Source organism: Mollisia scopiformis (genome assembly GCF_001500285.1).
Source record: "Mollisia scopiformis unplaced genomic scaffold LY89scaffold_20, whole genome shotgun sequence".
NCBI classification, from domain to species: Eukaryota; Fungi; Ascomycota; class Leotiomycetes; order Helotiales; family Mollisiaceae; genus Mollisia; species Mollisia scopiformis.
In genome coordinates this window covers 332,814-355,027 of record NW_017263600.1, presented here as the reverse complement: position 1 = coordinate 355,027, position 22,214 = coordinate 332,814, and the positions used below count along the sequence as shown (strand labels likewise).

Sequence of the window (22,214 nt, the reverse complement as noted above, 5' to 3'; positions counted from 1 at the left end):
CAAGTGCTAAGCAGAACAATAGCAACAACCCCAGGTCTATAAGCACATGTGAGTGCCTACCATTTGAAAAGCGATTGCCAAGAGTTCATCCCATGTGATGTCAACCCCTGTTACGCATCCCGCAATTACATTTGCTGATTCTTCTTCTATTCTACTTGCCTCTTCTAATTCTCACCAGGTCAACTCAACATGAAGATATCCAACTTCATCGTGAGGTCAGCCTCGATCCTCGCGGTCGCCCTGCCATTTGTGTCAGCCACCCCAGTGACAGCAAGAGACCAGCTCGAATATGAATATATCGTCGTGGGAAGCGGAGCAGGTGGCGGACCACTGGCCTGTCGATTAGCCATGGCAGGCCATAATACCCTTCTAATCGAAGCCGGCAATGACCAGAACGGCAACATCAACATTTCCGTGCCAGGTTATCAAGCCGTCGTCACGAATGATCCAAAATTAAGATGGGACATGTTCGTCAACCATTATCAGGACCAAGAACGAGCTATGCAAGACCCGAAGTATACATGGGAAGTGGCTCCGTACCAGTACCACGTAGGCTCAGACCCTCCTCCGCCTGCTGGTGCAAAGCCCCTTGGAATTCTGTACCCTCGGGCCGGTACGCTCGGCGGTTGTGTAACTCATAATGCCCTTATTTTGATTACACCACATGCTAGCGATTGGGATAATATTGCTAGTATTACTGGAGATGAGTCGTGGGCAGCTGTTAATATGAATCAATACCTGGACAAGGTTTATGAATGGCTTCCGGTTGAGCCTACAGATCCAACTATCCTTCTTTCAGATCTTCAACTTACGCAGCATCTCGCGGGGGGTGCAGCTGTTATGTAAGTTCCATTTGCTCGCCTCTTTGAATTTGCGTTCTGAGAGCTCCTAACATCTTCTTCACTTCTTGCTTCTCAAGACAACACAACGCTAACACCATATAGGGGAGTAGGACCAGACCCTCTCGCCGCAGTAACAGGTCTAACCAACACACTCCTCAACGACCCAAACAGCAGACTCAACCCAGCACGGGATTCCACCGAAGGCTTTTTCCAAATCCCCCTGATCATGGAATCTGGAACCCGTACAGCAGTCCGAGACTTCATCGCCGACACAGTCCAAAAAGGCTACCCGCTCACCATACGCCAAAACTGCCATGTAACCAAAATCAACTTCGATAACTCCACCACCCCCCAAGCCACCGGCGTGAATTTCCTCGACGGCAACTCTCTCTATCGAGCCAGTCCCCTCAGCGGCGGCACCAGCACACCCGGCTCCGCCACCGCAACGAAAGAAGTGATCATCTCAGGAGGAGCTTTTAGCACCATCCAACTACTAAAACTAAGCGGCATCGGCCCAGCCTCCGAACTCCAACAATTCAACATCTCCGTGGTTAGCAACCTCCCCGGCGTCGGCCAAAACATGCAAGACCGCTACGAGATCCCCGTGAACGTCAAACACAACAACTCCTTCCCGATCCTCAACGGCTGCACCTTCGATTCCAAACCCGACGATGCGTGCTTAACCCGCTGGCAGGATAACCCCTACATCCTCGCCCAGCGCGGCGCGTATGCCACCAACGGGTTAGCTGCCACCATGGGCGTGCGCTCAAACTACGCTTCGACCACTGATCTCGACCTGTATATCTTCGCCGGGCCGGTAGATTTCACGGGCTACTTCCCGGACTGGAATGACGCCGCTGTAGCCGACCATCAGCACTTCTCGTGGTACACCTTAAAAGCACATACGCGGAATCAAGCTGGGACGGTAGAATTACGTTCTGCGGATCCGCTTGATACCCCAGTGATCAATTTTAACTATTTTGATACGGGGACGACGGCGGGGGGTGCGGATGAGCTGGATTTATTGGCGATGGTGCAGGCGGTCAATATGTCGAGGGAGGCGTTGAGAAGGTATTATGATTATGATGTTTTGGGGGGGACGGCGTTTGTGGAGGTGGAGCCGGGGGAGGAGGTGCAGAGTACGGAGGAGGTGGGGGAGTATATTAAACAGAGGGCGTGGGGGCATCATGCTTCTTGTACGGCTGCGATTGGTAGGTCGAGCTCTTTGCTTGTTTTGTTTTCGTGTTGATGGCCGAGACTTGAGAGATTATCTTCGAGAACTGCTCTTCGAGGAAGATGCGTTGCAAGGCCGCGGATGAGCTACTCGACTCCTGGATCTCGGTCAACTGTATACTGACTTCTCAATAGGCGCAGATGATGATCCAAACGCGGTGCTAGATTCACAATTCCGGGTCCGGGGAGTCCAAAATTTGAGGGTAGTAGATGCGAGCGTCTTCCCCCGAATCCCCGGGATATTCATCCAAGCTCCTATTTTCATGATAAGTGAGAAAGCGGCGGACGTCATATTGAATGGCTGAAAGATGTATACCTACCTATCTTACCAACTAATATCAAAAGAATTAATCCGCCCTCTTGAAAACATACACCTCTACCTTTGACAGTACCTATGCATATCCATATCTATATCCCACTACATCAATCTACCTACCTCCTCTCCTCACCACCTCTCCTCAACACCTCACCTCCCTCACCCTAACCCCATCCCACCTCATCCCATCCTAACCCCATCTCACCCCACCCCGTCCCCTCCCCCCTCTTAACTCTACATAAACCCAAACGCGCAAAATCCCCCCCATATCACTAAGTCCAGAAACCCCAAGGTTATCTAATATACCGTTAGCTCAGTTGACAGAATCCCAGATCGACTTATAGCCTCTTTAAAACCAGCACTGGCTGCTGGTTTGGAAGAACCATCGATTGCGGTCGGTGGTTCTGAGTTTTGACTCTTTTGATTTTTTGGGGGAGGGGGGGGGGGGGGGGGGGGGGGGGGGGTGGGGGGGGGGGGGTGGGGGGGGGTGGGGGGTTCTTTTACCTTTTTTTTTTTTTTTTTTTTTTTTTTTTTTTTTTTTTTGAGAGAGAGAGAGAGAGAGAATATCTTGGATTCACTGCTCTTGATATCGAGTCTTTGCTAGAGTAAATAAATATAACTTTGTTTGCAGCTTGCAAATTTTATGGAGGAGACGTTGAGTATATAAATAAACAACCGCAACAAGCAGACTCTAGGAAAATTACAGTCTTCTGAAAGATTGAAGAGACGTTCGGCTCAGGCTCCGTCTCGGCGGCGACGGTGCATCTCCATCAAGTCTGTATTTTGATACGCCAAGGGGGGAATATACGCCGGGTTTACTGTGCTCGGAAGCTGTTGCGTTTACTATCTCGCTGGCGCTTTTGTAAGGGTTTGATTTGCTGTCAAGGACTTTGTTGCTGTTTCTCTGCTGTGGAAGGTGCATTTTGAGCAAGCGTATGAACAACAGGCTTGAGAGATAGGAATGGAGCGAGGGACGCGAGGGACGCTGAAATAATTTGTGAAAGTCTTCAATATTTGGTCATCTTTTTATTGCTGGAAGGCTAAGTTTATCTACTTGAACCCTCACTACTTTCTTAAGATTGACAAACGAATGAGAATCGGCAACGAACAGCAAGTTGGCAACACGTGAATAGTTGTTAACAAACCAAGGATTGACAACAGAAGCTTCCACTCAAAACACATATGAAAAAAGTACTTAAAAAAAAAAGTTCAGCGAATCCTGAGCACGAATCTCCTCCCTACTTATCGTCAACTCCCGCTGAGGTGCATTCCCCTTCACGTGACAACGATATCTCAGATGCCAAACAGTTCCCCACAAGAGAACTCGAAACATTCAATGCTTCAAACCGCCATTCCCCAGTGCAGAGATAAGGCACTCGCTTCGTTTCATGTGCATCAATCTCACCGCAAGCACAGGACGAACGCCCAACAACAACACCACCTGAAACAAAACCCCCTTTTCCCTGCCTGGCTGGCTCTCGCACAACCAGCAGCCTCCCTTCCCGCAACACAGCATCCAATTTGCATCGACCCGCAAATGTATTCCCGTACCTCATTCATTCACGCAAAATTATTTATAGACCACCTCCCTCTCCTCTCCTCTCCTCTGTGTTCACTGTTCACTGTTCACCCCTTTAGCGCCAGCTCCATCTGCAAGCAAGCGCCTAAGTAAAAATACACACCGAATCAGAACACCCAACGCGCACTCGGTAATTTAGCCGATCGGCACTGCAAGGGGGACGAGTGGCTGCGATGCGATGCGCGCAAAGACTTTAAGCTTGGTTGGTGCCAGGCAAATGGGATATCTGACAGGAGGCCCACTTGAGTAACCACCCGCATCGCGGCCCGTGCCCAGCGGTAGACGCCTGTGCTTGGGCTGGGCTGGGCTGGGCTGGGCTGTGGTGTATTTATATGTGCGTGTGTGTGTTGGCGTTTAGGGAGTGGTTGGGTTTAAGTAGTCGCTGTGTTTCCTCTGTTTGTTTCCTGTTTCTCGTTCATAGAGATCGATCTGGGATTTTGTTGTTGGGACTGTTGATTCGGTCTTTTATATTATTTCCTCTCTCTAAGATTCTATTTTCTAACGTTCAGAGATACAGTCATCATTATTTAAGATGCCGTTCCTCAAGAAGTCAGAAGTAGCAGAAGACGTGCGTTCTTTCGACGCGCCGCCTACGGAAGAACATCCCGCCATGCGGGGCAGCAATAAATCGAACATCGTCGATTCCATCAACCTAGGTCTCACGGTCCTGGCTTTATTGTCGGCGATGACGATCGTAGGCACCAGTGCCGAGACGCTGCAGGTGTATAATACGACGCGGTTGGGGAACGGGCATTTCTTGTCCATGTGGCCGAATGAGTTCGATATCCGCCCGACGGTGGCGTTGGTTGTTTGCGGGTCGATCATGATCGTGGCTGCGGCGTTGGGGGTCGTTGTTAAGAAGGTTCCTGCGGTATGTCTCCTCCCTTTGTCCCCTTGGCGAGGAATTATTGTAGACTGACTGAATTTGTTAGATCGCAAATCATACGCTCCTTGCGACTCCACTGTCTCTTCTCTTCCCGAGTATCTCGCTCGTCGCTGCCCTGATCGCAACTTCCTTCTTCTATGGCGTTAATACCTCATCCTCGACCTTCAGTCTGCAGTCGTGGACTTGCCAGTGGAGCGATATCGATATGGATGTTAAGCCACATTGGGGAACGCTTTGCAAGGAGAGCAAGGTTGCGTTGTATTTGAGCGTAATGATGATCCCGCTTCAGGTGTTGGTTCTTGGAACGGTGGTTGTGGGGTTCCTTGGTCGGGTGAGGGGTTGGGTTGCCGGGAAAGGAAAGGGAAATGGTGGGATGGAGGAGGAGAGGAAGGGAAGTCCTGCTCTGTCTTGAAGGATAGTGGGAAATGATGGTTGGGATTTGAAAGAAGCTTGAGGTAGCTCGTGATGGGACGACGAGTGAAGGTCGAGTCGTGATGAGTTGAGATGAGAGTTAGAGATTTGGATGCTAAGGTTGCATTATTCCTTGCACGACGGAGCTGGGAGGTATTTGTTCTTCTGGTTATTAATATGATATATTTATTCAACTGGAAGTATTGTCGATGTTTTTTCGTATCCTTACTCAACTCAGTAGACATATTCCTTGCTGCCTTGAAAGTTCAAATCCAGCAACTAATACCGTCATTGGCAACTCAGCTTTTCATATCACAGTACTTTTCTGTCGATTTCTTACCTATATTACCTCTAGTTGCAAGTAAGATGTTCTTCGTTGCGTCAGGAGCTAGCGGGTTCTTAGAAGACGGCGAAGGCGAGCAGTACCGAGCAGTAAGAATATCTCCTCGAGAATCGATAGATGTTTGAAAGATAAGACCTACCTTGACCTTCCCTCTCCGTCCATTCTCCGTCCATTTTCAACCCAAGACGGACAAAAATCAACGGGACGGCGTAGTGATAGAAGCATAGTCACATGACCAATGTTAGTCTCACGTAATTCCAACATCCGTCTCCCCTCCCCTCCCCTTGATAAGCAGTCCATTCTCCCTCACAAACGTTCCTGTTACCTCGCCCCTATCATCCCACCCCCTATTCACCTCGCTTACACCACCCAAAATGTCCTCCCCCAACCCACCATTCACAATCCACCCCGCAACACCAGCAGACATCCCCCGTCTAACACACATCTACCTCGTCGCCCTGTCCGACGACCCGCCCGCACAAATCAAATTCCCCTCCTCGACCGCCTTCAACGCGGCCGTGACCGCCATGCTCGAAAAGCAGATCGGGGATCCGAAATGGTGCATCATGAAAGCGGTCGACACCTTCTCTGGCGAAATTGGGAGTTGGGGGAGTTGGTTGGAACATTCGGCTTCGGACGCTGACCAACGACCTAGCAAACACCAGCATGAAGAAGGAGAGAACGGTGAAGAAGAAGAAGAAGAAGAAGAAGATGAGGGTAAATTCGATTTCAACCCAGGTAGGTCTCGGCCTCTACGTTATGGAGCACACGAATGCGCTTTTTAGCCAACATGCACTTGCTCACGGTGATAAGGGGCGGTATCTCTCGCTGCGAGCGTGTTTTACGGACCCGGGGTTTCGGAGGAGGGGTATGGCCATGGCGTTGATGCGGTATGGGGCCGAGAGGGCGGATGGGATGGGGCTTTGGATGGTGGTGCAGGCTAGTCCCAGGGGCAAGGGGGTTTATGAGAAGGTGGGTTTCAAGGTGTGGAGTTGGTTGGATGCTGAGTTGGGGGATGAGAGGTGGGGTGGGGATCTAGAGGGAGTGCATGAGAGGTGGAGGGAGGGGAGGTATAGGTTTTGGTATTTGGAGAGAGGGCCTGGGGGGAGTTGATGGGTGGGTTGGGGAAAGGTTTGAGGGCGATTTGGAAGTGCAAAGTCCGAGTGCAGAGACCAAGATATACCTATATAAGCTTATTTCAAACCACGCTAGCAAAGAAGGAGGACTCAGTTAGGTTTCAAAATACGCTTTATAGTCACGTGATGATGATGCTCTTGGAAAGGAATCCCCTTAGCGGTTGAGAGGTTGCAGAGGATAAGAAGTGAGAACCAGAAACTCCATGATAGGTTTGTGTTATTGAATTTGATGTAGCTCGCTCTCCCCTAATTGCATTGAGAACCTCGAACCGACATTGCTAGAAACGTGACTCCTGTAAACAACCTCAAAATCTCCGCTCACTCCACCCATCCATCAAAGTCCCTCATCATATAAAGCGCGAATCTCAATGAACCGCCCAACATCGCATCGGTCCGAAAAGTATCGGATCTCGCACCGAACAATCACCCAACAGTTATTTTTACCCTCCGCCCGAAGATGCGAACAGGAGCTTCGTCTGTCATAATCACCAGTTCCCCCGACTTGCGCCACAACATCGAAATCTCCATTCTGCTAATCCACTGCTCTCAAAATTACCAAAGCTTTCGGGAGACGCCTACAAGCCGTATCCTTGCCCGTATACAAGTGCCAAATGATCTCGTCACCAGAAAGTGGCGTGATGCTTGGATTGGGGCTGCTTCTTCGTGCTGCTGTACACTAATCAATCACTCACCGTCTTATGCGTCTTATGCTTGCTGGACTTTCATCAAGGAATGCGTCCGAACAGGATATATAAGAGTAGTTCTCTACCTCTCCTTGAACCTTTTGTTTTCTGCGTGATATAGATCTCAGAACCGAATTTTAGCTTGCATCCAATGATCGAAATGACACCACCAAGCATGACGAGGACAAGTACCAACAACGACGTTGCGTACGTCGAAGAAATAGCAGACAACGACGGGAACGACGATGACGATTTCTCACGATCCCCGACCCACGCCGGGCAGCCTGGTAACCTGCACTCGCACTACCAGCGCGTCCTGATGAGCAAGCGAAACATCGCGAATCCGTCACCTCTCGGACTCTGTGGTTTCGCACTCACGACGTTCTTACTTTCCGCAATTAACATGGAGACGATGGGCGTTACGCACCCGAGTATTGTTATCGCGGCCGCCTTTGCGTATGGCGGTCTCGTGCAGCTTTTGGCTGGGATGTGGTTAGTCTTTCCTTCCTTTCTTCATGCAGGGCAAAAGGCTTATATGTTGGAACAGGGAGATGTCGATTGGGAATACGTTTGGGGCGACGAGTCTGTCGAGTTTTGGGGGGTTCTGGATTGCGGTTGCGATTATTTTGACGCCGGGGGGTTTTGAGATCGAGGCTTCGTACGATTCGTTGGAGTTCCAGCATGCGTTTTCGCTTTTCTTGTTTGTACGTCGATTCTGCTCGAATGTGCTCGGATTTTGGTGGAGCTTTGGACTGATGTTACTAGGGCTGGTTCATCTTTACAACTATCCTTCTGATGTGCACGTTTTCGTCCTCGGTGGCGCATTGTTCGATCTTCTTGACTCTGGATATTGCATTCCTTTGTTTGGCTCTCGGAAGGAGATACCCGCATCTCAGTGGTACTGTGTATGTGCCACATGAGAATTTGACTTATGTTGGAGGTGTTTTTGGGATGTTGTCTGCGTTTGCGGCGTGGTACAATGCTTTGGCAGGTATTGCGGCGAGTAATCATACGTACGTTCGTCTGTATCCGATGCGCAGTCCAAGGAGGTTTGGGATGCGGATTTTGACTAACTTATTCATCTTCTCAATAGGTTCTTCACTCTTCCTGTTTTGCAATTCCCGTGGTCTGAGGCTAGCCGAAAGACTCGCCAAAGAGCTTTGGCAGCTAGTAATGCTAGGAGCCAAGTGTAGGATGGACTAGTAGTATTCCTTCAACAGATTAACCCTACCAATGCCGGCAAATTCGCTTGAAACAACTCACCCATTCATCATCGCAGGAGGGAAATATGTTCAAGTTATGATATCATGTGATTCAACTTTCATGTTATCGTCAGATCGTCTCTTCAGAGGTGGGTAAAGACGTTTCCAAGGCAGTCTCATTCTATTCAACCGCATTTCTATCATGAAGCCGTCTAAGCTAATCGCCAGCAGGAGTCGAGAGCACTGACGACTATTCATGATCCGTCATATCTTCTACATCTCAGATGTACCAAGCCTTCCCCATTTCAGCTCCTTCTCCGGATTTGCCTTTGCACAGACACAGTTTCCACGTCAAGACGCTCCGTAGATCCCGCGATCACCTGGCAGTCCACGTGAATACATCGTCATCTGGTTCCTGCTCAAGCTCTGTATGTGAAGCCGTTCGGATCAACCAAGACCCTTCGCATGAAATAAACATTTTGATTTTGTTCGATGCGACACATAGGGTCATGAACCTTATATCGACGACCCCCGGAGAGAGAGCCCAAAGTTTTTTCATGCGAAGTCGACAACGGCAATCTAGGGACAAGGCAAGGCATGTCTCACTCGGGTATTTCTACCGTAGTTGCTGAGTGGGCGAGGCCAATCAAGGGCATTGTTCGCTTCGTCGGATGCGCAACCCCACAAGGCGTCTGTTTGCACGGGCTTCAACGAGGCGCCGTCGATCTGATCACCCACGCTACCCTGCCGTCTCCACCCCCCTTACCAAGATCTCGCGAACGCCTTCCAAGATTCCCAGCCCTGATCTCGAAACAACGACTTCCCCCCTTGGTGACTTCAGACAGAACTGTGCTCTCAAGAACATCAATAATGAAGAAAGTTCTTTTCCTCTGATCAGATTTAGCTTTTTCAGCCTCTTGTTCGAAACGGTATGCAACTGGCCTCTCGTTCTAACCCGCGGCCTCATCCGAACCTGCCTTCCTTGAAAGCTTAGTGTGATTGGCCATAGCTCGATTGAAGTCCGTGCTACAATCTAAATTTCGTGCACAGCTGCCTTGGTTAGGAACTTCATGCATTCCCAGCCGAGGCCGGTGTCTAGATCCTCCACACGTTTATACTTCTATAGCCGCATTCCCATCCATGGCCGGCTTCTCTTCCTCTTGTTGGCTTGGCTGTCTTCGAGAGATCTCTGGTCGCGATGAGGAATCTTTATGTTCCGTTCTTCTTGTTTTGTTTTCTGGGGATGGTGAGGGCTGTTGCCCAGGTGAACTTCACGGAGATCCTCACTGAGCTGCCAGCGTGTTCTGTAAGTTTACTGCAGAAGAGAATGTATGGCAATACTGATGGAGATAGATCGATTGTGTCCTTAAGGGTCTATCGTCAGTTCCGGATGCTCTCACTGATCCGACGAAGACGTGCACGAATATCACGCTACAAGCATCACTCTCGGCATGTATTCAGAAGCAATGCAACTACACCGAACAAGCTCGTACGAAGATGTCCTTCTTGATCTATATTCAGTCCTAACCAGAAACAGGGGTGGCCATCGTCGACAACCAATTATGCGAAGGGGTTCCAATTCAAAGTCGTGCCTGGGGTGTCGCTATAGTCGGTCTTGTATGCGGCCCCCTTGCTCTAATCGCCATTGCCCTACGATGTTACTCGAGATACTCCATAACCCGATCTCTGGGATGGGATGATTGGTTAGCGGTTGTCACTGGATTGGTGTTGATACCACTTATCGTGTTGGACTGTTACAGTGAGTGAAATTCTGCGCTTTGGAATATTGGAAAGGTGCTGGTACTGATTGATCGAAGATGGCATTGTGAATGGATATGGTCGCCATTATTGGGATGTTGATCCACTTCGTGTTGTGGAGTTGTTGAAGGTATGTTGGAGATGTTTCTCGTGGAACTTGCATATTTCGCGACCTAGGAGCATTCCTGCTGACCCTGCCCCTCTACCCCTCAATTATCGTTCTTGGACTGATTCGTATCAGATATTCTACGTCGCAGAAATACTCTACATCGTCGTCATCACTCTAGTCAAAGCATCCATCTTGGCCCTTTACGTAAGTATATGCAAACTCACCCCTTGCATCAGCTAACCTTAGATAGTTCCGCGTCTTCCTTTCAAATAACTTCAGAATTGCTGCTGGCATTGTGCTGGTCCTTGTGGTTTTCTCGGGACTTGGCGTCATAGCTGCAATCGTTTTTCAATGCAGTCCTGTTGGTAAGTGACTCGAGCCCACATGTGATCTTGCTCTAATTCAAGGAAAGACTTAGCTTGGGATCGCACTATTGTTGGCGGACGATGTATCAATGTCAATGAGCTCGCCTACGCAGCGGGAGCTATCTCCGTTGCACTCGATATCATCATCCTCGTCTTGCCTCTACCAGAACTATACCACTTACAAATGAGCAAAAAGAAGAAGCTCAACGTAATGTTCATGTTCAGCCTTGGAACCATGTACCTTCCCTTCCTTCCATTCTCAGCAACACACTAACTATATCCAGTGCATGCATAACCTCCATCGTCCGCCTGAAATACCTCGTCGACTTCGCCAAATCCACCGACCCAACCTGGGACAACGCCATCCCCGTAATCTGGTCCTTCCTCGAAATCTGCGTCGCAATAATCTGCGCCTGCCTCCCCGCCATCCGCGCCATCCTGTCCCGGTACCTCCCTTCCGTCTTCGCCTTCACGTGGGATTATTCCCACGATCCGAGAAACTCGAAGGATCAGAAAGGCTCGAATCCTTCGCATCCATCTACTGCTCCTTCGCCCAGCTTGGTGCTGCAGACTTCCAGCTCGAGACCGAGGTCTGGTGGCAGCAAGGGCGGGTTCACGACTGCGGAATCGAAGCTTTTAAGTCCTACTAGTCCGAATTTTTCGAACTTTACATATAATCTATCACAAGGGGTGGATCTGGAAAGTGGAAATGGAGGGAGTGTGAGGCGATCCAGTTCCGCGATGGGTGAAAACGGGACATTGAAGCAGGTGTGGATAAATCCCAAGTTTGACCGCGAGGGGAATATCCTCGATTATCAAAAGCGGACGAGTCGCGACGACGATGATGATGATGATGCTAGTGAGAATTTCTTCAAGCTAGGGTCTGGGAGTCGTGGAGGTCGGAGTAGCGAGACGAGTGTTTGGATTGTGGAGGGGCCGAGGGAGAGTGAGGAGCAGTCGGATGGACATTCGGATGCGATACTGGAGTTGAGGGATCCGCCGAAGGGGTTGGTTGCTAGGAATAGTGTGCAGATGGGCACGTTTGGGAGGTTGAGAGGTGGGGAGGGGAGGGAGAGGTGGAGGGATAGGTTTATGCCGAAGGTGCAGAGGTTGTTGACGCCGTTGCCGTTGGGGACGGATAAGACGGGTATTGCTCGGTGAAAGAGCGAGCTAATGTTTATGATTTATGAAGTTGTTTAACGGGACAAGTACAAGAGTATATTCAGTTGCTGGTTTGAGGTTACAAGCAGTCCTCGGCGAATCAGAAAACCTAAAGTGGAATGGAGAACGATGATAAGTAATGAGATCGACAAATTCAAGGCAGTCACCACCTCGGTTCCTGAAGTCAACAGACATTGAAGTAAACATCGCTTAAACCACGTGCCACCCTGATGACGACGGGCCGCGCTTGCCCGCTTCGAGCAGCTTTCGTCTCCAGGCTCCAACCTCCTCTACCACCACCTTCAACACTCCGTATTACAAACACGGAGAAACAATAATACATCTCACTCACCACAGAAACTCGTACCACCCATCCATCATGAGACTCCTTCCCCTCCTCAGCGTGCTCCTCAGCCTCCCTGCCACGGTGCTATCGTGGCAATCGGCGCTTATCGCTGCTCCTTCACGTGCCAGTCTGGAAGTACCTGGAGACAATACTTTATCCGTACGTACCTATCCTGTAATATTACCACTGATTCGAGTTTGACTAATCACATGGACCAAACAGTATTGCAAAGATCCCAGCCCCTACATCTTCGACATCTCCTACATCGACCTCTCCCCCAACCCTCCCGTCCCGTGAGCACCTCCTCTCCTCTCCATCTCACTCATATTCACCCCTACTAACCACCCTCCTCTCCCAGCGGCCAAAACCTCACCATAACAGCAGCCGGCATATCCTCTACAACCATCGACGACAGTCTAGGCGCCAAACTTTTCATCCAAGTCAAGCTCGGCTACATCACGCTCCTCCACAAGGAATACGATTTCTGCGAAGTCATCGACGCCGTAGATCTGGAGTGTCCGCTGGAGAAGGGGTATAGGAAGTTGGTCAAGGAGGTAGCGATCCCGGGCGCCATTCCGCCGGGGAAGTATGCGGTGACGGCGGATGCGTATACGGATGGGCATGCGGAGCAGATTACGTGTATGGAGGGGTCGATTGTGTTTTGAGGGGTCGGTGGGGAGGGAAAGGTGGGAGAGATGAGATGGGAGTGAGTTCTTGCGTTGGTTTGATTAGGGAGTTTATGCTTTTATGAATCTGCACGATTTCGCTCTCGGGTTTGATTTGCATTTGGTCACTTGCGGCATATCATTGCATGGGCTTTTGAAATTATCGCGTGTCAGCATTATTGCAGTCATTTCTGAATCATTGTTCGACTATAAAGGAACACATCATGGGGATGCATCGAGAAATATAATGCACAAACCTCACCCCAATTTTCAGATATTCATCTCGTGTCTCATATTCCTCATCCCCACAGCACCTGACCTAATCTTCGAAATCATTTCTCAATATACATCCAAAAGATATACCACCGTCCTCTTCCCTTAAAACGTCTCCCCGACTCCAAAATGTAAACCCAATTCATGTCTCGCCTCCGTTACAGCCAAATACACACTCGAGTTCTCTGCATCTATATATAGTACTTCTTTCACCATCTCTACTTTATTCCTCGACACCAAACAACCACTCCAACAAAGCAGCAAATCCTTCTCCCTCTCCACAGCCCTCGGACGCCCCGCTATTGCCTTGAACATCGAATTCATAAACAGACTCCCAACAGTGAACGTTTGCTTTGCAGCCTCAGCCTCGCTAGGACGTAGTTTAGGGACCGCAAAAAGGCGAGGCGAGGGAGGAGGAGAAGCGTGTATCCATTTTCAAGGAAAAGAAATCGAGGAACTTGAGTCTCACGGGCAATAATGAGGTCGACGACGGCTGACAAGATTAGGTTGTTACTTTTGGAACGACCGAGAACCCTGTGAGGACGGCGGCATCGAGGTCTTTGAGATATTGGGCCGTAAAATGGTGTTTGTTGGTTCGGAGCCTACGCTTATTACTTGTGCGAACTTGGTGAAGTGGAGCGCAGGAGGTGGATGAGAGAATTATTTGGAAAGGTGCTCGCAGTCATCATTGTCTATTGAGCCAGTCGTAAGAGAAGCTTGTTCAGCAACGAGCGCGGTGACTATAGCATGTAGACAAAAAAGCCCAGTATCCATCGAGATCGAGGCTGTAGGTGAAGAGTTGGACTGAGGAAGCTGGAGGGTTCAGGGCAACTGAGTGTTGCTGCGATGTTGCATAGTGTTTGGTGCTGATGACTTGGGCGGGAGAATGATGTCGATTTGAGCAATTCGAGCATGGTTTCAATTACTACTGATTGAGTTTGGGTTTATTTAGAATAATTTTATACTTGACAAGGAATAACAGGAACCGTGCCCTCAATACATATCACTGCGCCCCTTAACGTCGACGTCACAATAAAGTCAAGGAAACCAGTCGTGTATGCGACTCTGGGGAATGCAGAAACGCTCGCAGCCAGAGTAGTTCCGAGGACAAGAGCAGGAATCATGATGGCAATACTTGGTACGAAAATTCTACAGTGCAAGCAAACTTTTAAAGAGGGGAATAAACATCTATACACCCACCCATCTCTAGATTCCATTATTTTGAAGCTCAATCATAATTTAACCACAGCAGCAACGCTAACAAGCACTAATCTACAATAAGAAATTACCATTCATTCACGTCGAAAAGGGGGTTATTCGCTTAGCTCGGTAATAATCCTCGCCTCGCCTACCTAGCTACGGTTTAAACTCAGTTGAACGTCAAGGACATTGATGGTATGAAAAGATGAGGAACGACTCTTCTAAAGCAACCACTCTAGCAGCAAATTTCACCCTATTCTTCCAACCTCGCCCAAAGTCCCGAATTCCACATCCCGACATTATCACCACCCCCAGCCTCGAATAGGCATTAGCAAGACATCCACCTCAAGCAACGCACCTATCCAACACATCATAGCTAGCATGTCAATCACCACCATCTCCCTTCGTTTCCTTAAACTGTGCCTGATTCGTGACAAACAATAATAAGCCGTTTCTTGTGGTAGTGCTGATGAAGTGATAACGCTCGTCGAAAGATTCTTGATCATCGCCGTTCAAATGAGATATACGGGACGAAAGTCCTTGTATCATGGATCACTGACGAGTACAGTACGTTTAATGGAGACGAAAAATGGGAGACTGCAAAGGACAAGAAAGCTACAAAGCCTATGCTAGTCTGTAGATGAGGGAGAATTCTCCCTATCGCAAGGTAAGATTCGGAGTGGTAGATTGAGTTCTTGCGCAGTGTATAACGGACCTCGACGAATTTTGCTGGTGGCTTATTAGTTTCGTAGGCTTGAATAGGAGTTTTCTGGGTGCTGTTGTTGAGAGATTTTGGAATGCTTGAGATGAGGCTGGGTTTGAGGGTGATGTGTGGAGTATGCAGAGAATGTTTTGGGGTACGGGTTTGAGTTGGATATAAGGTAGGTCAGACAGAGGTTGAGAGTAGGTCTGTAGGTATGCGATTCATAAGAAATAGTGTCGAAAGACAGCATGTATGAAACATCAAATGTGGCTATTCGAGAGAGACAAAGACGGAAATAGGGAGGAGACTTCCTCTAGTGAATACTGGACATTGGAAGGTTGTTTGTACACCACTCGCAGAGCTTAGTAGAAAGCCCGGACATCAAAACGTCGGGTTGCAACCATCAAAGTTCACAAACACATTTCTCATCTCTCATTCCTAAACCGGGTATAAACACCTTCCTTCCCTCCCTCCCTCCCATCTACAAAACAGGCAATCCCCTCGCCCTTCTCTCATCCTCGACCTTCTTCGCCTCCACCCGTGCCAAAAACTCCTGCCGGGCCTTATACGCCCCCTTACTCTTCCCCGCCGCATCAAGCTCATCCTTAATCCCCTCCTTATCGACAAAACTCGCCCAATCCATCGCGCTCTTCTCCACCGTATTCAGCTTCTTCTCCTTGCCCGTCCGCACCTCCACCAGCGCGACGCCCGTCTCGGAGCGCCGGATCCCGAAATGGAGATCTTTTCTCTGGGGCAAGTTTTCGGGCACGGGCTCGAAGATGGAGCGGCGGGCGAGTTTGAGGGGTCGTTTGTTGGGGTGTGTTGTTGAGGGTGTGAGGTCAGGAGGTGCCTTTTCGGTTTCTTTTTCTTTTTCTTTGGAGGAGGAGGGCGCGGATTGGGATTCGAGGAATAGTCGGGCTTCGGCTGAGTTTCGAGGGACGAGTTTTTGCTCGGTGTGGACTTTGCCTGCGAATGTGTATGTCCGCTTTATCATGACCATTGATTTGGGCTCCTCGCCGAACGTTGTACTTGGGGAGCGGACTTCTTTTCGAATCTCTTCCTGTGGTTCGGTGCTAGGTTGAGATTGAGATTGGGGTTGGGATGTTTGTTCCACTACCGGTTTCCCAGATAGCATGGCAGCCCAGACGGCGTCTACATCTATCGTTGCGGCTGCTGTATTTGCCAGCGGTTTTTTCTTGACTTCTCTGTTATGTATCGTTAGCATACACTCGAGCTTCAGCGTCTACATCTCCTACTTACTCAACAGCCCGCATACTCCTCGTCTTAACAAAACCCCCCTCGCCCCCTTCATCCTCCTCATCCTTCTTCCCCTTCTTCTTCCGCCGTTTCTTCTCTTTCAACCCATCGCCGATGATAGCCTCATCACCCGAGTTCTCGAAGCCGAGATCTTCGGCTTCGGGTTCCTCTTCTGCTGCTCGTTTGCGTTTCTTCTGTGGTGCGCTGGTTTCTTCGGGCTCGGAGTCTGAGTCTGGTTGTGCTGGGACGGCGTCGGGCGCGAAATCGGAGTCCTCGTCTGAGAGGTACTCTTCTTCGTCTGAGGGGACGATTTCGGGGGGCATTGTGAGGGGTGGGTTTGTGGTTGAGGAGGGTGAGTGGTGATGGAGTGAGGTGTGACATGAAAGTTCGCGACGAGGCTGAGTGCTTGAATTGGATGCCTGAGGTATTAATTATGACGAGGCTGATAGTTTGGACGAAACAATTTTGATTGTGTAGTAGATGGCAGTCAATAAGTCATTTTGGAGGACATTGAATGAAGATTTATTAAGCATACCGTATGTCATTGAACTGTAACTTTTGAAAACTATGTGCATCAATTCCAACAAAACACGAAGAAATTAACGCCTCAACGCCTTGAGAACAGTCCTGTCTACTCTCCCCGAAATCCCACACTTCTGACTCAATCTCCCCTTCAAAGCATAATGTTTCTCCCCAAGCAACGACACTCTCATGCTTCGACTTTCCACACTCAGCATACCTCCCAACAATAGTCTCTTCCTCTCTAACTCCTATATATCCACGGTGTAAAGTCTTAGCTGCTCCTCCACTGATTGATGGATCTCTAATCCTCCCATCTTCAAAATCAACATATAGTTTCCATGCCACCTTGAGAGCAGGTTGGGATGCAAATCTCAGAACATTGAAATACCTACTTCATAGCTTAACCAACGATACGAGTCATCACGCCTAGGACTCAACGCTGGCTGTCCATTGTATCGGGAAAGCATCACTCAAGTAGAAATACACATCCCAAAAATTGAAAACGGCCAAACCCGCATCCAGCTGCCACAGAGGCAAGGAAGCTGCACGGTTCAAGTATCATCACCCTGGTGGTCAAAACAAACGAACAAAACAGTAAGAACACAGTAGCTATAATTACCATCAAATCGCAGCGGAAATAAAGTTCTGTTCTTATTCCTTTATCGGGAACGGGAAATCTGCCGCTCATACAGTAATGTGGGGTAAAGAAACACTTATTACTTTACCATTCTTTGTGTGGTAAGGTGTTAAACACCTACCTACCTATTACTCTATTACTCTATCCTCAACACCCTTCTCGCTCGTTTCATACCATCCACGAAACATTTCAGGAACGAAAACTCCACCCTACCATTTGCCCAACTTCCGACAGGCTACTCAATGGCTTTCTGACATGTAATCTTGGAATTCGAAGTCGAGGCCGTGTGATCAATTAACCCGGTCCCGCCTGAATAGAGGCATAAATAAACCACCGCCTCAGAACTGCACGCACTCAGGGAAGGAGGGGTACGTCGATAACGCACGCACGCACGCAAGCGATTGCAACGCTGACATGGAGAAAAGAAAAAAGTATGCTTTTTTTTATGTCGTGATTGAGACATACATGCAGGACGCATATGTCGTGCAACGAAAATGGAGCGAGCGGTGAAACGTTTTTCCTGTACATACCAAGGGTGGATCAATCCTTGCTTCTTCAATTTTTTTTCAGCCTCGTTGAGCAGCGAGCGGTGTAGCTTCAACAGTTTCTTACGGATCAATTAGTGGTTTGTGTATCAGTGGGGTTTGACTTTCGGTACGAGTATTGAGACCCAACGGGCAAGACAGACAGACAAACAGACAGACAGACCTGTTTTTGTCTTACGATGGGGGTTCGTTCGTGTTCGGGGCGGAAGCAGGTAGCAACCGAGAGCGGTTCGGCGGCGAAGTAATGCGAGTCTTGGGAAGGATGGGGATTGGAATTGGGATCAGCGAAACACGGCGGGAATCGTCGTCATAGCTGAGTCTTTGACAAGCAGGAGGCGGTGATGTGAGATAGGGGTTCAAATGATTGAATTGAGGATCTTGCATGACGTTCTCGTATCGACCGAGGAGATCTGGGGTAGAGAGTTGCACACACAAGTGCTCGGTGTTCAGGAGGAATTCTTTGAGTGAGTACATACATAGACTAAAAAGGAGTGTTTTCCGCTGGTGGCTGCGGCGGCAGTCAATTGGTTTCCATGGATGCGGGGTATCGTAAGGGTCCCCAAGACGATCGATGCAGGTTCACCATCCTCCTCCCTTATTCTAATAAGTCAAAGGAGACATTGCTGTCCGTGGTTGCAGAGGGGCTCCGGGGAGGAAACAAACTTTAGAGATTGTTGAAGAATCGGAGATGCATTTGGGCACAATAGACTCCTCGCAGCCCGTGATATTTTTCCGAAGATGTGGGTGCGCGAGAGGGGTTGTAAACTTTGATACGAGTTCGAAGCCCGCATAACAAGACACCGACCACTTTGGTTGAAGGCTTCAGGACAGCCCGTGATTGGCGGCAAAGATCTGGATGAAGATCGCCAAGACATTGAGACTGCTGCAGCCGGCTGCATTTAGCGTCGAGTCCGTGGGAAGAGGAGCAAATTCTTGAAGAACAGACTAAAAAGTTGGCCACTCGCCGCAGGATGAGGCCTGAAAATAAGTAAGGCGAGGAAAAGTCTCACGCTGCACAGATGTTTTCCTGGAGGACCAATCGTATTGGTGCGGGAAGAGAAAAGAGAGTTTGGCTCTTGAGCTGAAGAAGTGATGATTTGCTTTAGCTCATGAACGACAGCGCTCGGTCGGTCGTTTGTGTGCGGCACGATTGGATATTGGCCGTCCCATCTTTTGGGATTGTGAGGTTATGGAGATCTAACTGAGTGGAAGACAGAAGCGCTGCGGGAAATGACGTGGTCGAAGGGCTGTATTCTGTATCAGACATACATACATCGTGCAGGTCGACTTTGCATTATTTACCTAGGTAATGCACTGAGACATGGCGTTCGTTGGTGATGAACGCGCGGGCGTGCACTGAGAAGGTTGGAAATCGATATGCGCTTCAAATTTCGAAGATGCGGCAACTCATGATACTCCGCACCCCTATTGTGATTGCAAAGCTCGTCGTTTGAACTGTTGATGAGCAATTCGTCGTTTCACTCATATCTCTATCCATGCCCCAAATCCTTGCACTTGCACTTCTACAGTAGAAAGCAGTGCCCACGAGCGTGCGACCGTCAGAAACCAAGATCTGGCATCGCAACAAGCGTCCTCGTTGTTTTCAACCTTGTCAGATCTTTGTATCACGGCATTGCGGCTCCACGGCCAAAATTCCATCTTTAGGGTTGGTGGTCGGGTCCAGGTTCTGAGTGAGGACCGCGAGGATTCATCATAACTTGCTGGACGTGACTCCTCGTACCGATACTTACTTATGGATTCGGACGAGGACCCTGATGATTGACTGATCTGCCGTACTCGCTCGCTCAATATGTTTGGTGGCCGCCAATACGAGATCATGAGGTATCTCACACTGAAGAAAAGGTGTACACAATGCAGCGCTGTACAACACTCCTGCAGACTGCAGCAGTACCCAAAGAAATGGACGATGAGGCTGGTCTGCTGTAAATCCCCCACGCTCTCTCTTGCCCATGATCTGATCCATCACTCCTCTCATGGATAGACGACGACTGTCAGCCCTGAATCCTGAATGAATGAATGAATGAACCCGTCCGCATTGCCGCAAGCATCTTTTCAATCGATAGGGTAAACTTTCAGATATGAGGGTGATCTATACCCGTACCAACGCATCATTTATCCCGAGCCCCTCGAATCTCGCTATCAGAGGATCGATATAGCGCTACATATATTATTAAGGTGGGAGAGGGAGGGACCAGGTCGCTAGGGTGTCCGTGGCAGCAGCTCATGCATGAAAGACTGGGACGAGTAAGACAGTGCGTGCCAGGAGGGTTGATACCTGCAGATGAGGGAAGACGCGTGAAGCCCATCTCATTCGCTGTAGCAGGTATATGTAGATGTATGCAACAGCACCGCAGACATTTTTCACGAGCACGAGTGGAACACCCGAACGGGCTGCTTCGTACACTGATGCTGCAAGATCCACCACCAACACATGGGAAAAAGTCGAGTTCTTCAACACGCTCAACAGTGTTTGGTTGCCGTGTCCCGCTCCGCATAGAAGCGTCAGCAATCATGCTCAAAGAGGATGGATGAGATGTCGATTTTGTGGGCCAGCCAGCCGCATCCAGCACGCTGAAGACTGATTTGATGCTTACACGCGTCGTGGTGGAAGGGTCTGTCGTTTCAGAAGCAGAAACCCTTTGGTGTAATAGTGTGGGAGTTGTGTCCAGTCAAATACTTCGTGTGTTGGTGGTGCTTGGGGGTTGCTCCAGACTTCGGTAAACCGCAGAAAGCCATCTTGACGCCGCCGCGTTCAAGGCTTCTAGGCCCGGGTGCTTTGGAGTGAGATCTCTTCTAGGGTGAGGATGCTATTGACTGATATCATATCGGTATTTTCTTTCTTTCTTTGCTTGCGTGGACGTGAATGTGCAAATGCCAGCGATATCCATGACCGTTGAGACCACGGTCCTGTGTTATTTAACTTTAACGAGATATTGTTGTCTTTGATCTTCCGTGGTGGAAATACTCAGGGGCATCGGATGGCAGACCAGAGACACGGTAGTTTTCGAGGCATAATGCCTCCAGCTCCACCAATTATGCCAAGGGAAAAAGACACCTCCAACTTATCAACACTCTCAGCCAGTACCTACGTATCATTCCAGCAGTCTGGATAGATTGTGTATCTGACAGCTGCTAGCTCACCTTGACAGAGATACGGTGGGTATCTGAGCGTGTATATCTGCGTGGAGATTTCCCCTGAATGCTCGAGCTATCTTTCGGTCAGACGGCAACGGAATCTTCGCACTTAGGATTTGGAACCGCTGAAGCCGGAGGACAATTGATTTCGTTTCCCGCGGGTGCCTTAGAAGAACCGCCACCTGCGAGACGCTCTCCCACGTGAAGCCTAGAGGACTCAACTCACTCGTATCGAAAATATACTTTGGGTAAGTGAAGTGAGGTCAGTCAAACCAGCGTCAGAAAGACCTCACCACTCTGCTGAGCACGAACAGTCAGACACCGCAGCCAGCCCTTTTATACATACACATTGCTTTTCCCCGTGATGACCTCAGTGTGAATCAGAATTGAGACCCTCCCGTATTTGTAGGCCAGCTGGTCCATCCTCATCCACGTCTCGGATCAGTCCAGCATCAACAACCACAGGCTTCACTCTCCAGCTCAGGCTCGTCGAATAATAACAAGAATAATACTTATTAGGGTAGCATTGAATGTCCCCGCTGCAGACTCCGCTCCATCTTCCTGCATTCTCCTGCAAGCCCCTATAAGTCTAGGCTGAGAACGCTAGGCCTGTTGGGGGAGCACCAAGTCCGTGTGTTGATGGCGCCAAAAAAGCTGCTGGGATTCCTTGGGTTGCCTTGGCTTGGGAATAATCAGTCCTGGTCACCAAAATCTAAACTCACTCCGTCCAGTCCATCATCCCATCCCATACTGTTTCCTCTTCTCCTCTTCTACTTTCGTCCCCAGGCTCTGTCTCAATGCTCGATTATTGAAGACACCCAATCCTCAATCAATCCTCCCAGGGTCGACTACATTCCCTCCTCCTTCTCTTTCGCCCTTCTCCGTT

At 49.3% G+C, this 22,214-nt stretch overlaps 9 protein-coding genes across 9 annotated transcripts; 7 read left to right on the top strand and 2 right to left on the bottom strand.

Moving 5' to 3' along the window:
• Positions 1 to 189: 189 nt before the first annotated feature.
• Positions 190 to 2,380, top strand: LY89DRAFT_699434 (alcohol oxidase; the record flags this gene model as incomplete). Its single annotated transcript, XM_018217055.1, has 3 exons — positions 190 to 842; positions 945 to 2,053; positions 2,211 to 2,380. 3 exons carry the CDS (start codon positions 190 to 192, stop codon positions 2,378 to 2,380), a joined length of 1,932 nt encoding a protein of 643 aa, XP_018067149.1.
• Positions 2,381 to 4,132: 1,752 nt separating this feature from the next.
• On the top strand, positions 4,133 to 5,372 carry LY89DRAFT_193282 (uncharacterized protein). Its single transcript, XM_018205722.1, has 2 exons — positions 4,133 to 4,841; positions 4,903 to 5,372. Exons 1-2 carry the CDS (start codon positions 4,503 to 4,505, stop codon positions 5,266 to 5,268), a joined length of 705 nt encoding a protein of 234 aa, XP_018067148.1. The 5' UTR covers positions 4,133 to 4,502; the 3' UTR covers positions 5,269 to 5,372.
• A 536-nt stretch (positions 5,373 to 5,908) lies between these two features.
• Positions 5,909 to 6,612, top strand: LY89DRAFT_687755 (uncharacterized protein). The gene has a single exon (XM_018215570.1). It carries the CDS (start codon positions 5,985 to 5,987, stop codon positions 6,393 to 6,395), a length of 411 nt encoding a protein of 136 aa, XP_018067147.1. The 5' UTR covers positions 5,909 to 5,984; the 3' UTR covers positions 6,396 to 6,612.
• A 1,136-nt stretch (positions 6,613 to 7,748) lies between these two features.
• On the top strand, positions 7,749 to 8,622 carry LY89DRAFT_592538 (uncharacterized protein; the record flags this gene model as incomplete). The annotated part of the gene is made up of 4 exons (XM_018209704.1): positions 7,749 to 7,925; positions 7,981 to 8,133; positions 8,195 to 8,442; positions 8,523 to 8,622. 4 exons carry the CDS (start codon positions 7,749 to 7,751, stop codon positions 8,620 to 8,622), a joined length of 678 nt encoding a protein of 225 aa, XP_018067146.1.
• LY89DRAFT_194038 (uncharacterized protein) lies at positions 8,603 to 9,738 on the top strand. Its single transcript, XM_018205725.1, has 4 exons — positions 8,603 to 8,741; positions 8,883 to 9,226; positions 9,273 to 9,560; positions 9,682 to 9,738. Exons 2-3 carry the CDS (start codon positions 8,916 to 8,918, stop codon positions 9,523 to 9,525), a joined length of 564 nt encoding a protein of 187 aa, XP_018067145.1. The 5' UTR covers positions 8,603 to 8,741; positions 8,883 to 8,915; the 3' UTR covers positions 9,526 to 9,560; positions 9,682 to 9,738.
• Positions 9,739 to 10,047: 309 nt separating this feature from the next.
• Positions 10,048 to 11,325, top strand: LY89DRAFT_558860 (uncharacterized protein; the record flags this gene model as incomplete). Its single annotated transcript, XM_018208428.1, has 7 exons — positions 10,048 to 10,120; positions 10,169 to 10,390; positions 10,449 to 10,519; positions 10,631 to 10,702; positions 10,749 to 10,863; positions 10,911 to 11,100; positions 11,148 to 11,325. Coding segments are annotated over 7 exons (921 nt in total), but the record flags the coding sequence as incomplete, so codon positions are not given.
• Positions 11,326 to 11,989: 664 nt separating this feature from the next.
• On the top strand, positions 11,990 to 13,224 carry LY89DRAFT_193531 (uncharacterized protein). The gene is made up of 3 exons (XM_018205723.1): positions 11,990 to 12,529; positions 12,593 to 12,663; positions 12,729 to 13,224. The coding sequence occupies exons 1-3, from the start codon at positions 12,404 to 12,406 to the stop codon at positions 13,033 to 13,035; spliced, it is 504 nt and encodes a 167-aa protein (XP_018067143.1). The 5' UTR covers positions 11,990 to 12,403; the 3' UTR covers positions 13,036 to 13,224.
• A 2,460-nt stretch (positions 13,225 to 15,684) lies between these two features.
• Positions 15,685 to 16,833, bottom strand: LY89DRAFT_652090 (BCNT-domain-containing protein). Its single transcript, XM_018212188.1, has 2 exons — positions 16,472 to 16,833; positions 15,685 to 16,416 (listed from the first exon to the last, which is right to left on the bottom strand). Exons 1-2 carry the CDS (start codon positions 16,789 to 16,791, stop codon positions 15,693 to 15,695), a joined length of 1,044 nt encoding a protein of 347 aa, XP_018067142.1. The 5' UTR covers positions 16,792 to 16,833; the 3' UTR covers positions 15,685 to 15,692.
• Positions 16,834 to 17,770: 937 nt separating this feature from the next.
• LY89DRAFT_193128 (uncharacterized protein) lies at positions 17,771 to 18,226 on the bottom strand. Its single transcript, XM_018205721.1, has one exon. It carries the CDS (start codon positions 18,103 to 18,105, stop codon positions 17,863 to 17,865), a length of 243 nt encoding a protein of 80 aa, XP_018067141.1. The 5' UTR covers positions 18,106 to 18,226; the 3' UTR covers positions 17,771 to 17,862.
• Positions 18,227 to 22,214: the final 3,988 nt, after the last annotated feature.

What these genes read in the sequence shown, in the direction of transcription:
- LY89DRAFT_194038 (XM_018205725.1), top strand. Translation starts at nt 8,916, where the DNA reads ATGTACCAAGCCTTCCCCATTTCAGCTCCTTCTCCGGATTTGCCTTTG. An exon ending in CAATCTAGGGACAAGGCAAG is followed by an intron (nt 9,227 to 9,272) that starts GCATGTCTCACT and finishes TGAGTGGGCGAG; the next exon opens with GCCAATCAAGGGCATTGTTC.
- LY89DRAFT_193531 (XM_018205723.1), top strand. Translation starts at nt 12,404, where the DNA reads ATGAGACTCCTTCCCCTCCTCAGCGTGCTCCTCAGCCTCCCTGCCACG. An exon ending in CTGGAGACAATACTTTATCC is followed by an intron (nt 12,530 to 12,592) that starts GTACGTACCTAT and finishes TGGACCAAACAG; the next exon opens with TATTGCAAAGATCCCAGCCC. An exon ending in TCCCCCAACCCTCCCGTCCC is followed by an intron (nt 12,664 to 12,728) that starts GTGAGCACCTCC and finishes CTCCTCTCCCAG; the next exon opens with CGGCCAAAACCTCACCATAA.
- LY89DRAFT_193128 (XM_018205721.1), bottom strand. Translation starts at nt 18,105, where the DNA reads ATGCGTCCTGCATGTATGTCTCAATCACGACATAAAAAAAAGCATACT.
- LY89DRAFT_652090 (XM_018212188.1), bottom strand. Translation starts at nt 16,791, where the DNA reads ATGCCCCCCGAAATCGTCCCCTCAGACGAAGAAGAGTACCTCTCAGAC. An exon ending in AGGAGTATGCGGGCTGTTGA is followed by an intron (nt 16,417 to 16,471) that starts GTAAGTAGGAGA and finishes GATACATAACAG; the next exon opens with AGAAGTCAAGAAAAAACCGC.
- LY89DRAFT_687755 (XM_018215570.1), top strand. Translation starts at nt 5,985, where the DNA reads ATGTCCTCCCCCAACCCACCATTCACAATCCACCCCGCAACACCAGCA.
- LY89DRAFT_193282 (XM_018205722.1), top strand. Translation starts at nt 4,503, where the DNA reads ATGCCGTTCCTCAAGAAGTCAGAAGTAGCAGAAGACGTGCGTTCTTTC. An exon ending in TTGTTAAGAAGGTTCCTGCG is followed by an intron (nt 4,842 to 4,902) that starts GTATGTCTCCTC and finishes TGAATTTGTTAG; the next exon opens with ATCGCAAATCATACGCTCCT.